General features: G+C 14.6%; 5 protein-coding genes across 5 annotated transcripts, besides 40 other annotated features; 3 read left to right on the forward strand and 2 right to left on the reverse strand. All coding sequences in view use genetic code 6, as the record gives it.

Annotated features, from left to right (window-relative positions):
• On the forward strand, positions 1-267 carry IMG5_187530 (hypothetical protein; the record flags this gene model as incomplete). Its single annotated transcript, XM_004027144.1, has 1 exon — positions 1-267. A coding segment is annotated over one exon (243 nt), but the record flags the coding sequence as incomplete, so codon positions are not given.
• Positions 268-312: 45 nt separating this feature from the next.
• Positions 313-360: a microsatellite.
• Positions 317-360: a microsatellite.
• Positions 323-376: a microsatellite.
• An 11-nt stretch (positions 377-387) lies between these two features.
• Positions 388-428: a microsatellite.
• Positions 400-442: a microsatellite.
• A 980-nt stretch (positions 443-1,422) lies between these two features.
• Positions 1,423-1,472: a microsatellite.
• A 237-nt stretch (positions 1,473-1,709) lies between these two features.
• Positions 1,710-1,752: a microsatellite.
• A 222-nt stretch (positions 1,753-1,974) lies between these two features.
• Positions 1,975-2,053: a microsatellite.
• Positions 2,006-2,066: a microsatellite.
• Positions 2,067-2,706: 640 nt separating this feature from the next.
• Positions 2,707-2,744: a microsatellite.
• A 36-nt stretch (positions 2,745-2,780) lies between these two features.
• Positions 2,781-2,826: a microsatellite.
• Positions 2,781-2,827: a microsatellite.
• A 507-nt stretch (positions 2,828-3,334) lies between these two features.
• Positions 3,335-3,401: a microsatellite.
• Positions 3,347-3,411: a microsatellite.
• A 1,403-nt stretch (positions 3,412-4,814) lies between these two features.
• Positions 4,815-4,878: a microsatellite.
• Positions 4,818-4,863: a microsatellite.
• Positions 4,827-4,878: a microsatellite.
• Positions 4,879-4,927: a microsatellite.
• A 160-nt stretch (positions 4,928-5,087) lies between these two features.
• Positions 5,088-5,125: a microsatellite.
• A 1,624-nt stretch (positions 5,126-6,749) lies between these two features.
• Positions 6,750-8,077, reverse strand: IMG5_187540 (Yip1 domain protein; the record flags this gene model as incomplete). The annotated part of the gene is made up of 8 exons (XM_004027145.1): positions 6,750-6,855; positions 6,905-6,975; positions 7,057-7,128; positions 7,441-7,516; positions 7,577-7,690; positions 7,753-7,790; positions 7,859-7,930; positions 8,024-8,077. The coding sequence occupies 8 exons, from the start codon at positions 8,075-8,077 to the stop codon at positions 6,750-6,752; spliced, it is 603 nt and encodes a 200-aa protein (XP_004027194.1).
• Positions 8,078-8,350: 273 nt separating this feature from the next.
• IMG5_187550 (NADH dehydrogenase, putative) lies at positions 8,351-9,448 on the forward strand (the record flags this gene model as incomplete). The annotated part of the gene is made up of 4 exons (XM_004027146.1): positions 8,351-8,353; positions 8,597-8,807; positions 8,882-9,128; positions 9,319-9,448. 4 exons carry the CDS (start codon positions 8,351-8,353, stop codon positions 9,446-9,448), a joined length of 591 nt encoding a protein of 196 aa, XP_004027195.1.
• Positions 8,368-8,395: a microsatellite.
• Positions 9,449-9,812: 364 nt separating the features above from the next.
• On the reverse strand, positions 9,813-10,801 carry IMG5_187560 (hypothetical protein; the record flags this gene model as incomplete). Its single annotated transcript, XM_004027147.1, has 2 exons — positions 9,813-10,267; positions 10,409-10,801. The coding sequence occupies 2 exons, from the start codon at positions 10,799-10,801 to the stop codon at positions 9,824-9,826; spliced, it is 837 nt and encodes a 278-aa protein (XP_004027196.1). The 3' UTR covers positions 9,813-9,823.
• Positions 10,297-10,367: a microsatellite.
• Positions 10,298-10,380: a microsatellite.
• Positions 10,301-10,380: a microsatellite.
• Positions 10,802-11,006: 205 nt separating the features above from the next.
• IMG5_187570 (hypothetical protein) lies at positions 11,007-12,602 on the forward strand (the record flags this gene model as incomplete). The annotated part of the gene is made up of 9 exons (XM_004027148.1): positions 11,007-11,057; positions 11,104-11,168; positions 11,213-11,408; positions 11,593-11,660; positions 11,702-11,885; positions 11,927-12,131; positions 12,180-12,340; positions 12,382-12,483; positions 12,555-12,602. 9 exons carry the CDS (start codon positions 11,007-11,009, stop codon positions 12,600-12,602), a joined length of 1,080 nt encoding a protein of 359 aa, XP_004027197.1.
• Positions 11,171-11,211: a microsatellite.
• Positions 11,413-11,483: a microsatellite.
• Positions 11,413-11,497: a microsatellite.
• Positions 11,420-11,495: a microsatellite.
• Positions 11,420-11,518: a microsatellite.
• Positions 11,462-11,517: a microsatellite.
• Positions 12,133-12,162: a microsatellite.
• Positions 12,514-12,546: a microsatellite.
• A 358-nt stretch (positions 12,603-12,960) lies between the features above and the next one.
• Positions 12,961-13,009: a microsatellite.
• Positions 13,010-13,475: 466 nt separating this feature from the next.
• Positions 13,476-13,546: a microsatellite.
• Positions 13,486-13,525: a microsatellite.
• Positions 13,487-13,556: a microsatellite.
• A 109-nt stretch (positions 13,557-13,665) lies between these two features.
• Positions 13,666-13,717: a microsatellite.
• Positions 13,708-13,747: a microsatellite.
• Positions 13,748-14,244: 497 nt separating this feature from the next.
• Positions 14,245-14,317: a microsatellite.
• Positions 14,318-14,518: 201 nt separating this feature from the next.
• Positions 14,519-14,559: a microsatellite.
• A 386-nt stretch (positions 14,560-14,945) lies between these two features.
• Positions 14,946-14,994: a microsatellite.
• Positions 14,995-15,236: the final 242 nt, after the last annotated feature.

Below are 15,236 nucleotides of genomic sequence, written 5' to 3' on the forward strand. Positions count from 1 at the left end.
CATAGAAGAAGATCTCTTTAATATTATGATGTTTCAGCCAAATCTAATTATTAATATGAAAAACCTTTCTTATGGATTCTTAGAAAACTTGTTGGTGATCCTAATCTAGTTTTGGTAGAAGGAATTGCCTTACCTCCACCTGAAATTATCATGGATTAAGCTCATATTGATCAAATGTAGAAAGAATTAGAAGAAGTTGAAAATGCTTAACTTCCTGATGAAGAAGATGATGAATTTAAATGATCTAATTTTTTGTTTAAATAAAAAAGGAAGAAAAAATTTTCACAATTTATTAATTTCATATTTCATTAGTTTATTTTATTTTTTATTTTTTTTTTATTTTTTTTTTTATTTTTTTTTGTTATATATTTTTATTGTGTGCACTAATTTTATTTATTGTTTTTTTTTTTTTGTTCTTTTTATTTTTTTTAGTATCTTTTTAATTATTATTTTGAAACATAAATTTAATTAAAAAGAACTTTAAATTAAAAAATATACAATAATAATCAAAATTTTATAATAAATTATAAAATATTAAAGTTATTTATTATAAACTATAATAATTTTTTTAAAAAATTAAAATAATAATTAATTTTTTTTAAATGAGAAAATGTAATATAAAATAAAATATAATATAATGATTCCGTAAAAACCTTATGTAATTTGTACAAACATAAATATTACTTTTTTCTTATTCTTTGTTTTATTTTTTTTATAATTTTTTTTTTAAAAATGAATTTTCATAAAAAATATTCAGAAAAATAATTATATCCTTTTTTAGTAATAAAATTATAGAAAAAATAATATTAAACCTTTTAAGATAAATATAAAGTTTTTTAAATTTGTATAAAATGTATCAGGTATAGATTAACAAGTAAAAATTCTATAAAATACAAAAGAAATTAAAAATTATACCATAAATCAATTAAAAATAGAGGTAAGAAAATTGAAAATAAAAATTAATAATCTGGAAGAGTAATAATCCAATGTTAATATTAGAATTTATGTATAAATATAAGGAATATGCTAAATTTTATTATAAAAAAGTGATAAATTCATTATAATAATTTTTTTAACTTTTATGTATATATTTTCATGAATTATTTTAAAATTATATATATTTACAAATTAACATATTTAACATAAAAATAATTTCTTAATAAAAAAACTCAATAGAATTAATGATAAAAAAAAATATGCTGAAATAGATAAAATTCCCTAAAAAAATCCTGATTAGAATATAAATTATGATCTAAATTAAATTTTTGATTTATGGGAATAAGTTTAAATAAAAAAATTATTACAATTTTCATATTAATATGAAAAGTTATTATAAAATAGTAAATTATAATTTATTTATTTATAAATTAATAATATATAAAATATAGATTTTTATTAATTAAATTAATTTCTTTTATTATGATTTAAAATTATTTTTATTTAATATTATTTATAATTAAAAATATTTTTATAACTATTTTATTTTTTATTTATTATAAGTATTTAATTACTATTATATTTTTTTATTTATTAAAAATATTAGAAATAAAAATAATCAAAATTTTCTTATATATATATTTTTTAATACTTATTTAATTTTAAAATAAAAATTACATTTAATATTTAGAATTTCGTTTATTTTTTATTTAATTCATAAAATGCCATTTTTTTATATTTATTTAAAAATATATAAAAATTGATTTTTCGCATATATTTATTTTATAAATTTTTATATTATTATTATTATTTTTAAATAATAAAGACTTTTAATATATTTTGAATATAAAATTAATAATTTTTAATATTTTAATAATTATCAAAAAATTAATGAAATATATATTTTAAGTTAATAAAAATAATTTATTAATAGTAAATTATAAATTAATAAATTTTTTAAAACATATAATATTACATTAATATTTTAAAATTTAAATACAATTGTATGTTTAAAAACTTTTAAATATACTTAAGTTTTATATATATATTTTCATATATTTATTTATATTATATATATATATATATATATATATATATATAAATAATAATATAATATTTAAATTAATAATTTATTAAAATGGATATATAAGTTTATATATAACTATATTTGTTTTATTAATAATTCTATATATTTTGTTTTTTTCAAAAAAAAAATTGTAAAAATAGTTTATAATAATATATAATATCTAAAATAAATTTAAAGGATATTTAAAATATAATATAATTTAATAAATTAATAAATTAAAAATTTCTATAAATATTATAAATAAATATATATTAATATTCATTTTTTAAGTTATTATAATATTGTTTTTAATGATTCATTTAATATTTTTTCTGAATGCTTTTAACAATTTTAAATGTCCTTTAATCCTAAAATAGATTCTTAAAAACATTATTCTTAAAATAATTCTATGTATTTAATTTTATACCAAAATTAAGATTATTAGCGTTATAATTTTTCGCTTCTTTTTTCTATACAATCCACATATTCTTCCGCATTTTTTTTTTTAATACATCTATTATAAATCGAGTTTTCTTTTTCATTTATTTTTTAATTAACAATCCTGAGTTTTTTATTTAAAAAAATTATAAAATCTTATTAAAATTCCATTTTTATTAATAAAATTTTAAGCTATATTTTTTTTATTAAATAATACTAATTTTAAATAGTTTTTTGTACTTTATTTTTTAATATTTTATAATTTATATTAAAAAAAAAATTATTAAGAAAAACAATTATAAAATTAAATTTCTTAAAAAATAAATAAAATAAAACTTATTATATAGATATATAAATATATATATATATTTATAATACTATATATATTTATTTTTTTTAATTTTATTACAATCAAATTATATAATTTTTAATAACTTATTATATTTATTCTTAGCAAAACTATCATTAAAAATAACATTGTATAAATTTTTAAAAATTATAACGATATATAATAATATATTTTGTAAATTTTTTTTTTTTTCTAATTTTATATAAAAATATTTAATAAAATTAATAATTATTAAAACTTTTTTAAACATAAATTTAAAAATAAATAAAAAAAGATAAGTATAAACTAAAAAAAAATGTCTCATCCTCCTAAACCACCACCAATCCAAATACAATGGTTAATATACCCATGTTCTCATTTTTTATATTCAATAATATCAATAACATTAATATATTTTGCATACTAATTATAAATAGAACATTTTTAATAGTTAGAAAAACATTAATAAAACAAATTTTAAAAAGGCTTTATAATAGATATAAATTAAGTAGAAGGCGATTAATGTGAAAACGTAATTAATTCATTTTTAATATATATAAACAATAATATTATATATGTATATATATAAATATATATATATATATATATATATATTTTTTTATATATATATATCAATTTTTTTTAATCACATAGAATTTTATTCCAATGTTTAATTATAAATGGTAAGGAACATAAAATGCATGTAATTGTATTTTATATGATAATCCATATTAATCTCCCTAATCAGACGGTGAATTTTATTATTTGAGAAAAAAATTGAAAAAATAATCTGATAATAATGATTAAATAAAACATTTACTATCCAAAAATAATTTATAAAATAAAATATATATAGGAAAATTATGCAACGATAAATAAAAAGAAGTAGGATGCACAGATATACCCGAAAAACCTTCTTTAGAATTCCATAAATGGAAAAAAACACTAATGTGGTGCATAAACTATATTCCTCATCTAACTCTAACTGAATTACAAAAAAAATAGACACCAAAACCCAAAAATGCACAGATTAATAGAACTATATTCTATGCGGAGATCCTAAAGATATCTCTTATTAATATTGTTTTCCTTCCATATATCAATAATGTCCTATAAACGGCATATATATTGGTCATGATTAACCCACAGATAATCTCTCTTAATATTTTTAGAATCCTGGAGTGCAAATATCCGAGAAAAATTAGTTATTTTTTAGCCGAAATTTACCTAAAAGCCTCCCTGTTTATGATTTTGTAATTTCTGAAGATTTTGTATGTAAAAATAACCAATAGGAAAACATATCTAAATCCCATAAAGATTATTTTTTATTAAAAAACTAACGAATTCCGTGTTTAGAAAAAGATAAAAAATATATGCTTTTAGATTAATAAGGTGAATAGAGTTTTTTTTATAATAACCAAGCTAGTTTTTTAAGAAATGATCTTCCAGGGTTTATTTTAAGCAATAATTATAAATATGGATTGTATATGAAAAATCATGAATCTTTTTTTTGGAAATGTGATGAGGAAAAATAAAGATAATACGAAAACAATTACTCGGAAGTTGAAAATTAATTTAAAAATTAAAAAAATGTATTCATAATAAGTATTATTATAGGAATAATAGGTACTATATTTGCTATTTTGGAATTTCTATTGATTAAAAATGTTAATTTTGCAATAAATATTAAAAATGTAGTTATTTTCTGGTTCCCTATCTTTTAAATAATATGTTAATTGATACTATTCCCTTTTTTAATAATAAGTTTAAATTAATAATATAATTATATATAGTTTATAAATACAATTTAAAATTAAAAATGTTCTGATAATATATAAGATTTAGTTGAAAATTCATAAAATTATTCGGGGAAAATAGAAATATATAACAAAATATAAATAATATTACTTTCGTTAATTTTGCTTGAAAATTTAATTATTTTTGGTTAGAATTTATGCGAAGGAAATAATTCTAATTCAAATAATTCAATAATAGATAAAAATTAAAAAAAAAAAAAATAGAAAGAAACAATTGATTTTTTTATTTAATATAAATAATAAATAAATAAATATATAAAATAAATAAAAGATAAATATAAATATAAATATAATTATTTTTTTATTTATTTATTTATTAATTTATTTTTTATATATATTTATAATTTTTATTTAACTCAATTATCTATTATATTTTAATTATCTTTATAATGAAATTATATTAATTTATTATAATTATTTTACCATATTTTCATTCTTTTTTAATTTCTTTACTAAAAAATAACAAACTCTACTAAATATATTCGATTTTTTTATCTTATACTATTTTTTATAAATTAATGATATTTTTTATGAAGTAATCATTTCTATTATTTTTTTATCATTTCTATTATATTAAATATGTTTATAACCAAAGTTTTTAATAATAATTTTAAATTTATTGAGTATAAGACCAAATATAATTTAATTTCCTTTTTATAATTCTTTTACTATTATAAAAATTACTCTTTTATATTTTCCTTTAGATTTCTTTATTTTAATATAAGTTTTTTATTTTCCAATATTATATTATTTTTTTATTATAAAGTATAATTGTATTCTTATTTAATTTTATACTATAAATAGGATTAAAGGCTTTTAAGGTCACCAATATCTATAACATATTTTTTGGGAACAAGGATATCTTATATATATTTATTGATTCAATTTATTTTATTTTCTGATAATAAGTATTTTAATAACATATTTAATTTTTTTTTATTTTTATCTAAAATATGTATTTATATACAAAATAAATAGTAAACTTTATAAGATTTATACTAAATTTATACTAAATACAAATACACAAAATATATATAAATATTTTAATTATTACATCTATTAATTTATAAACTAAAAATAATAGGTTAAAAAACAATAAATTTATTTTATAATTATTTATTTTTAATAATCCAAAAAACTATTTTTCCTCTAAATCAACTTTACTAAAATACTAATATTTTAAGGATTAAAAGTGATTTTTAGTTTTGTTTTAATTTTTAATATTACAAAAATTATGATAAAATAAACTTTTATTATATTAAATAATAATTATGTTTTATAACTAAATGTATTATAAATTATTTTTTTATATAAATATTAATATTTATTACTGTATTTTTTCTTAATTTATAACTAATAATACAAAGATTCTAAAATAATAATTAAAGATTATATAAAATGTATTTTATTAATTTTTTTTTTAAATTAATTCTATTCTGTATAATATAATAAATATTATTTAAAATGATCGTATTAATAGTTTTATTATTATTAAAATTTTGTCTTATTTATTATTTATTTAAGAATATATTTAATTAATATTATATGTCTTAATTATTAATATTTTATAAATTTAAATTAAAAATGTATTTAAAATTTATTAATTTTAAAGAGCATATATAAATAGTTATAAATTAATTCGAATAATTTTTATATTTGATTTGCATCTAATTTTTATTTTTTTTCTTCTATATATTGAAGAATAATAATATATATATATAAAATATGTATTTTTTAATTTTTTTCAATTAATATGAAAGTAATTTTTACTTAATTATCCATTATATTCTTTTTTTATAAATGTTATTGCAATTTATTATTATTATAATATAAATACATTTATTTTTTTTAATAAAGATAATAGTTTCTTTACTAAATTTAATTATAAAAAAGTATTGAAAAGACATAATTAATTTTTTTTAATTTAATAAAATTAATTTTTTAATATCCTTTTTCTAATTATATTAATAATTTCATTTTAATTAAATTAAAAACAAAAAATAATACTTAAAAATTATTAATAAATAAAAAATAATAATATGATTTAAACATATAATAATACTAAAATTAATATATATATATATATATATAATTTCACAAAAATAAAAAATTCAATAAATAAAATATTTATTGAAAAAAAAAATATACTTTCTCTAATTAATTTTCAGCTAAAGAAATATAATAAGAAAGTTAACATAACACCAACTTAAAATACTCCAATAATACCTAAAATAATATATTTTTTTTAAGGTGCTAATTCTTTAATATCTCTAAAATATATTTTTTTATTATTATAACTAACAAAAAATAGAAATATACCCAAATATATTTATAACAATAAATACTGTAGAACTAAGTAAACCATAAATGACTGATATAACTTTTATATACTAAAAAAAAATATATATATATAGTATTTTTTTTTATAAATATATATAATATTTTTTAAATGTTTCTTTATATATATTTACATATAAAGGTATCATATTCATTAATGTAACAATGACAAAGCAAGCCATAGAATATCCATAAAGACATATCATCTATAAATTTAAATATTTTTATTTTTAAATATATATTTTATTTTTACTTCAAAAATAGAAGTACTTCCTCCAAAACAATTAATTAGAATTGATAATATTATAGGCAATATTATACCTATACTATATATCTATAATAGAATAATAATTATCTTATTTATTAATTTTCAAAATATTTTTACTATTGATGCCGCTATAGGTAAGAAAGTAAAATTAACTTTATAATTTTGAGAATTCTTAAAAATAAAGCAAAAAAAAAATATAAAAAAAAAGATTTTAAATATAAAAAAATTAAATATTGTATTTTTAATTTACTTAAATATATTGAGATAAATTTCCGCAAGAATAAAGCATAAAAACAACTGTTGTTAAAATCCAAAAAGGACCCCATCTTATTTATTTATTTTATGTTAAATATTATTTATAATATAATATAATTTTATTTTAATACAAATCAGGATTTTATTTAATTATATTCAAAAATTCAGGTTTTGTTGGGACAAAACAACATTTAATTCTCTTAATAATTTCATTGCTTGTAATATTAAAATATGGTTAGTAATATCTTTATTTTTAATATTAATATTTTGTTATATAATAAAAAAATAGAATATATATATATAATACTCAACTGACAAAATGGCACAGCATGATTTTTAAAATTACTTTTTTTTAATATATATTAAAATAAATTATTATTTATTTATAATTTTTTATTATTTATAAATAATACTTATTATTCCTCTTTGTTCATTTTTTCTTAAGGTTTTTGAATTTCATCTTCTTTTACAGTTTCGATATCTTGCTATTTATTTTATTCATTAGTATAGCCTTAGTAATTAAAATTCTTTTTTAATATTTAAAATTATATCTATTACATTTTAATTTATTAATTTACATCTGCGCCATATAAGACTTAGTTGTTACCTTCGTTTTCTTATTAATAATCCATTTTTTTCTATTTTTTTTTTTTTTTCTTTAAAAATTTTGTACTTTTATAATTAATATATTTTATTATATAAAATTATTTATAATATAATATAAATTTATTTAATTTTTTCTTTAAAATTTTTTTGTATTTAATATGAAAATTTTAATATATTATATGTTTATTTATATATAAAAATTTATTTTTTTTATAAATAATTATATAATTCAAAATAAAAAATAGAAGAAGAAAAAAAAAAAAAAACAAAATATTAAAAATAAAAAACTTATAAAAAAAATGGTAAAAAAAAATTAATAATATAATATAATATAATATAATATAGAAAAAATGAACACTTTAAATAAAAAATCGCAATAAATTTATAAATCAATAACTTATTAAAATAATAATAAATAAATATTAAAAAATTACAAAAATCATTATTTAAAATAAAAATTCTAACTAAACATAATTAACAAAATAAATTAAAAAATAATCAAATAATATATATATATGTATATAATTATATATATAAAAATATAGGGTTTATGGACATGGACTATAAGTTAAATGTTAACTCCTAAATTCTTTTTACATTTAAAGAAAGAAGGATTTCTAAAAACCTGGACAAGAGGTCACAAAGGACCAGGTAGACACTCACATTACGTAGGATCTAATAGAACTGAAGGTTATGCAAAAGAAGTAGGCGAAGATGAATTCGGAAATAGATATTATGAAGACTGGGACGTAGATCGTAATATTTTTTTTTTTTATTTATAATTATTTAATTTAATAAATTAAAAATATTATTATTAATATATAAAAAAGACAAAAATTAAACTAGATGGGTTGAATATAGTGATTATTTTATGTTAATGTGGAGTAACGGTGATAAAATACCTAATAAATGGCATGGATGGTTATGTCATATGTATGATGATGTGCCAACCAGAACAGGATAATCAGCTTTTGTTAAACATCATTATTTAAAATAACATAAACAAAATTTATCTAATACTCCTTTAGGTTATATTTCTTAAGGAGCTATTATGAATCCTAATAGAATAAAATTTATGTAATTTAATATAATAATTATATATGGATTTTAATTATTTAAATTAATATATTAAATAAATAATTAATAAATAAAAATAAACATTTTTAACTAACTTATTTAATTTATTATTATAATATTTGATAAATAATTATAAATATATTATTTATTCAACTAATATTATATAATTTTATAAATTTTTTTAATTTAGATAGGGTTAAATTAACAGAAGTAGACAACCTTGGAATACTCCATAAAGAGGGGAAGGAGTTTTTAAAGGAAAAAAATTAATAATTTAAAAGAAAAATAATTTTATTGATTATATGGCAACAAATGATTGAGAAAATTAAAAAAAATTATTGCCAATAAAAAAATTAAGTGTTATTTTAATAATATTATATATTTAAATATTATAAATATATATATATTTACATATATATATCTATAAATAAAATTAATATTTAATTTTAACATTTATTATTTATAATATAATATTCTTTTATATTTTTTTATTATTTTTTTTAATTAAAAATATGTTTTTTTTAAAATATTTTAAATAATATTTTTATTTTTATCAAATTATAAATATAATAAATTAATATATATATAATTTTTTATTTTTTATTATTATTATATATTTTATTTTAAAGAATTATTTTATTTAACTATAATATACAATTTTTAAAATTATACAAATATAAAATTGTACATACTTATCAAATTCCATCAAAATTAGCTTTTCTTTTTTTATTAAAAGCGTCAATACCTTCTTTAGCCCCTGGTAAATTAAACAAACTATAAAACATTCTTCTTTCATATTTGATTCCCTCACTAATACTCAACTCTTCAGCCTAATTAGTAACATTTTTTCCCACAATTATGCTATAACTAGAATACATTGCAATTTTTTCAGCATATTTAATGACTTCTTCCCTAAGTTTATCATTAGAAAAAATACCAGCTACTATATTTAAATTCTTTGCTGTCTAAGCATCCAAGAATTCTCCACTTAAAATATAATAATTAGCTATTATTTTGCCTACAATTTTTGTAAATCTTTAAGTACCACCAATTCCAGGAATTAAACCTAATTTTATTTCTGGAAATCCAAATTTAGCTTCTTATGAGCAGAATATAATATCAGAACCTAATGCTATTTCCTTAAATATAAAAAAAAAAGTAATAAAAAATAAATATATTAATATATATAAATATACATAAATATATAAATATATATATATTTTATATATAATATATATATTTAATATTATATTAATCTATTTTTTTATTTTTAATTATACAAATCCTCCGCCTAATGCGAATCCATTTACTCCTGAAATTATTGGTTTTGTTATTTTAAAATATTTATTGTCATAATTTTCAAAAAGTTTACTTTTAATCAAATTTTCATTTGTTACATTTGAAAAGCGAGTAATATCGATTCCTGCACAAAAAGCTTTAGGCACATTAGATAATAAAATTATTACTTTTACACTTTCATCTTAATCGAGTTATTTTAAAGCTTTTAAAAATTGGCTTTCTAATTCTTTTGAAAGTGCATTTAGGTCTTTTGGAGAATTAAATGTTATTATGCCTATTCTATTATTAAATATATATTCGATTTAGACTTTTTTATCAGAATGAGTTGTTTTGTTTATGGATAATTGGTTGGAGATATGTTTTAATCTTTCCATCTTTTTTATTTTATTTTAATAACTTTTATCAATAAATAGTAATATATTGTTAATTTAATTAATAAAATATGATAATTTTTAATTTTTTTTTTTATATTATAATATCTTATTTTTTATATAAAAATAAAAATTTAAAGAAAAAAAAAATTTAATATTTTTTGTTTTACAAAAAAAAAAAAAACATATATAAAAATAAAAAACTAAAATGGATAATTTTGGAGAATTCTTAACAAAAAATCCAATAGTTATAGATAATGTAAAATAAAATATAAAAATGAGGATATTTAAAAACTTAAATAAAGGGTTCAGGTACTATGAGAGCAGGTTTAGCAGGAAACGATAAACCGAAATTACAATTTGATAATTAGTAAAAAAAAATATATCTAAAAAAAAATAAAAATATAAATAAAGTGTAGGAAGACCAAAATATAAAATGGTAATTCCAACAAAATCATAACCAGATTAATATTTAGGAAATATAACAGATGAATAAAGGGGGATGTTAAAATTATAATACCCTATAAATCATGGATGTATATAAAATTGGGATGATATGGATCTTATATGGAAATATTGTTATTGTGAATTATAAGTTTCTTAAAAAGAAGTACATAATAAAAATATATAATAAAAAATATATAATTACAAATATATAAAAAAATATATAAAATATATATATAAATATAAATATATATATATATATATTATATATTATAATCTTATTTTATTTAAGTATCCTGTATTATTAACTGAACCAGCTCATAATCCAAATACATAAAAATTCAAAATAGCACAACTATTTTTTTGAAAATTATAATACTCCAGCTTTATTTATAGCAGTCTAAGGAGTTTTATCTTTGTAATATAAAATATTTATATTTTATATTAAAATAAAAAAAGATTTGCAAGTGGAAAAACTACAGGTATAATTATAGAAATTGGAGACGGAGTAACTTAAATAGTTCCAGTTTTCGAAGGATACTCATTATAATATGCATAATAAAGAATTGATTTAGGAGGCAGAAATATAACAGAATATTTCAATTATTTATTAAGACGTTCAGGATATTATTTTCATACATCTGTAATTATTTTTTTTCTTTTTTTTTATAAAATAAAATAAAGGCTGAATTCGAAATAATAAAAAAAATAAAAGAAAAAAAATGTTTTGTAAGTCTTGTAAATTAAGGAGACGATAAAAATTATGATACTAGAGGAATAGTAGATACAGTTACACTTCCAGATGGTAATACTATGACATTAACATTTGAAAAATAAAAAGCCGCCGAAATTCTTTTTAATCCATCATTAATAGGATTAGAATATACATGTATTTATATATATTTATATATATTTGTATAATAATATAAAAAAAAAGCTATTTCTGATTTACTTATTAGATCAGTATAAAAAGTTGATATTGATTTAAGAAATACTCTATATTAAGAAATAATTATTTCAGGTGGTTGCACTAAATTAAAGGATTTTCCTAATAGATTCTTAAATGAAGTTAAAAAAATTGTGCCTAAATAATAAAAGGTTATTTTTTTTTTTATATCATTATTTTTATTTTTAATAAGGTAAAAGCTTATTCGCCTGAAAATAGAGAAGACTTATGTTGGATAGGAGGATCTATATTAAGTAACTTGGCATCATTTAAAAATATGTGGATTACTAAAAAAGTAAAATTATTTTAATTAGAAAATTTTATGTTTTTTTTTATTTTATTTTATTTTATTTTTTTTTGAAAAAGGATTATGAAGAATAAGGAGAAAGAGTTTTATTAAAAAATTCATTTTGAAAGAATTAAAATTTTATTATAAAATATATATATATATATATATTATTTTTTATTTTATATTAGAAATAAGTCATATTAAAATATAAAATCTTTTTTTTTTTTTTGATTATTTTATAAAATTAGCAATTTTAATAAATATAAAAATGTATAATTAATAATAAGGATTATAATAAAATTTAAATTAGAATGGGTAAATAATTTTAAATATTTAAAAATGTTTATAAAAAATAAAAATAGTACATATTTATATTTATCATTAAGTATAATAAATAAACAATTAATTATAAATAGCAAAATAGGATAGCAAAGAATATTCCAAATTACAATAAATATAAAATGTTGTTTAATGTAATTTAATATATAAATAAAAAAAAAAATATTAGATAAAAATTAAATTATAAATAAAAGGTTAATAGAAACAAAACGAAGCATAAATTAGTAAAAAAAAAAAATGTATAATTTAAATATTAAAAAATAATAAAAATAATACAGAAGAATATGATAGTGATAATGCTTATTACTAAGAATATTGTAGATTGCATTTAACAAACTAAATACTGAATAATTAAGTAATTTTTTTTAAAAAAAATAATATATGACATATATATATAAATATAAAAAAATATATGAAATAAATAATAAGATGAAAGAACTTATAAATGAAAAAAATGAATTATTGTAAAAATAATATAAATTAGAAGTATAAATTATTTAAAATATTTTGTAATTATTTTTAAAATTTAAAAAAAAGAAAAAAAATGAAGATTAAAATATAACAGATGAATAACTAGAAAATGATCAAAAAATTAAATAATAAAAAAATAAGAATATTTCAAGAAACTATATTTGTCCCTATGAAAATTGTGAAAAATCATATATGTTAATATATATATATATATATATATATATATATTTATATATATTTAATTATAATAATATATTATTATTTATAATAGATCTGAAAATTCTGTTAATTAACATATAAAATTAAGACATTAAAAACCTTTCTGATTATTTATTAATTAATATATATATATATATATATATATTTTTCTATTTTATTTATATAAATATTTAATAATTTAATAATAATTATTAATCATTTTATATATAATCCTTTTTTTCCTATATTTATGCCTTTTTTTTTTTTTTAATTTCTTATATTTCTATCAAATTTATTCAATTTATTTTTATTTTAAATCTATTATTTGAACATTTCTAGCTTCATATTCTTTTACATAATTAATGCATTATTTTTCATTATATTTGTATGTAATTTTTTATATTATTATAATACCTTATCTATATTATTATATGGAAAAAAAATATTAAAAATAAAATATTTATCAAGATTAAGCGCTTCACTAAATGTTTCTTAAAAAATAGGACTAATTTCATTTAATGATTGTATTTAAAAATCATTTTCTTTATTATTTTAAATTTAATAATCTAATTTATCTTTACTTTATTTATTAAAATTGTTCGTAGAATTATATTTACTATATATTTAATTAATATCATTTTAATTTTATGCTTAAAATTATTTAGAATTATATTCAGATTTATAATTAATGTTATTATTATATTAAATCATAGAATAATTTTTTAATTATTATTAACTAAATTACTTTATAAAATTAGTTTATTATTATTATTAATGTACTTATTATTAAATTTAATGTCCTTTTTGTTATTATTATTGCTTTTATTATTATATATTATGAGAATGTTAATTAGTTTTTTTTTTCTATTGAATTTTTTATATAATTAAGAAATCCATATTAAAAAATTACATTTTTTATAAATTTATAATTTTAAAATTTATTATTATCATCTTTTTTATTATTCTCATTGTTATTTTTAAAAGTTAATTTTTATTTGTTTAACTCTTTTTCTAAAAAAATTATTACTATTATTATTAATAATTTTAATTTAAATATTATTAAGTTTATTTAAAGGAATATTATTAAATTTAAGGTTAAAATTAAGTAATTTCCTTTTCTTAATTTTTATTATATTCCCCTTTTATATTAATATTATTATTATTATCTATAATTAAACAATCTTTTTATTCATTTTAAAACCCACTATTTAAATAATTAATACTCGATTAAAAATACTAGCATTTCGGTTCATTTTTTATATTATTTTCTTCTTATATTTCCGTAGCACTAAACGTTTTATCAATAATTAAGTGATCTTAAAGTAAATTAGCTAAAACATTTGAATTTTCCAAATCTAAACCACATGGATTAAACTCTATAATAAATCTAATAATAGAATCTTATACATTTTATTTTTAAGACAAAGTTTTAAATTAATAAAAATTGAATAATAAATAACTATTCTTATTTTTATTATTATTATTATTATTATTATTATTATTATTATTTTAATTAATTTGATGATTTGAATCATTATCTGATTATTACATAAATAATAATTATTCATTTATTGATTTTCTTTTTAGTTTCTTTCTTTCTTAATTTTCGCTTTTTTTAAATTATATAATATTTTTTCCCGATTAACTTAATAAGTCACTTAAGGACAAGAATTGCATGAATGAGAAAAAAGCCCACAAGTTTCACATTTCGAGTCTAATATTTAATTCAATCCTAAATTTTTAGCTTAATG

The sequence above is a fragment of the Ichthyophthirius multifiliis genome (assembly GCF_000220395.1).
Source record: "Ichthyophthirius multifiliis unplaced genomic scaffold scaff_1120509251352, whole genome shotgun sequence".
Classification (NCBI taxonomy): Eukaryota; Ciliophora; class Oligohymenophorea; order Hymenostomatida; genus Ichthyophthirius; species Ichthyophthirius multifiliis.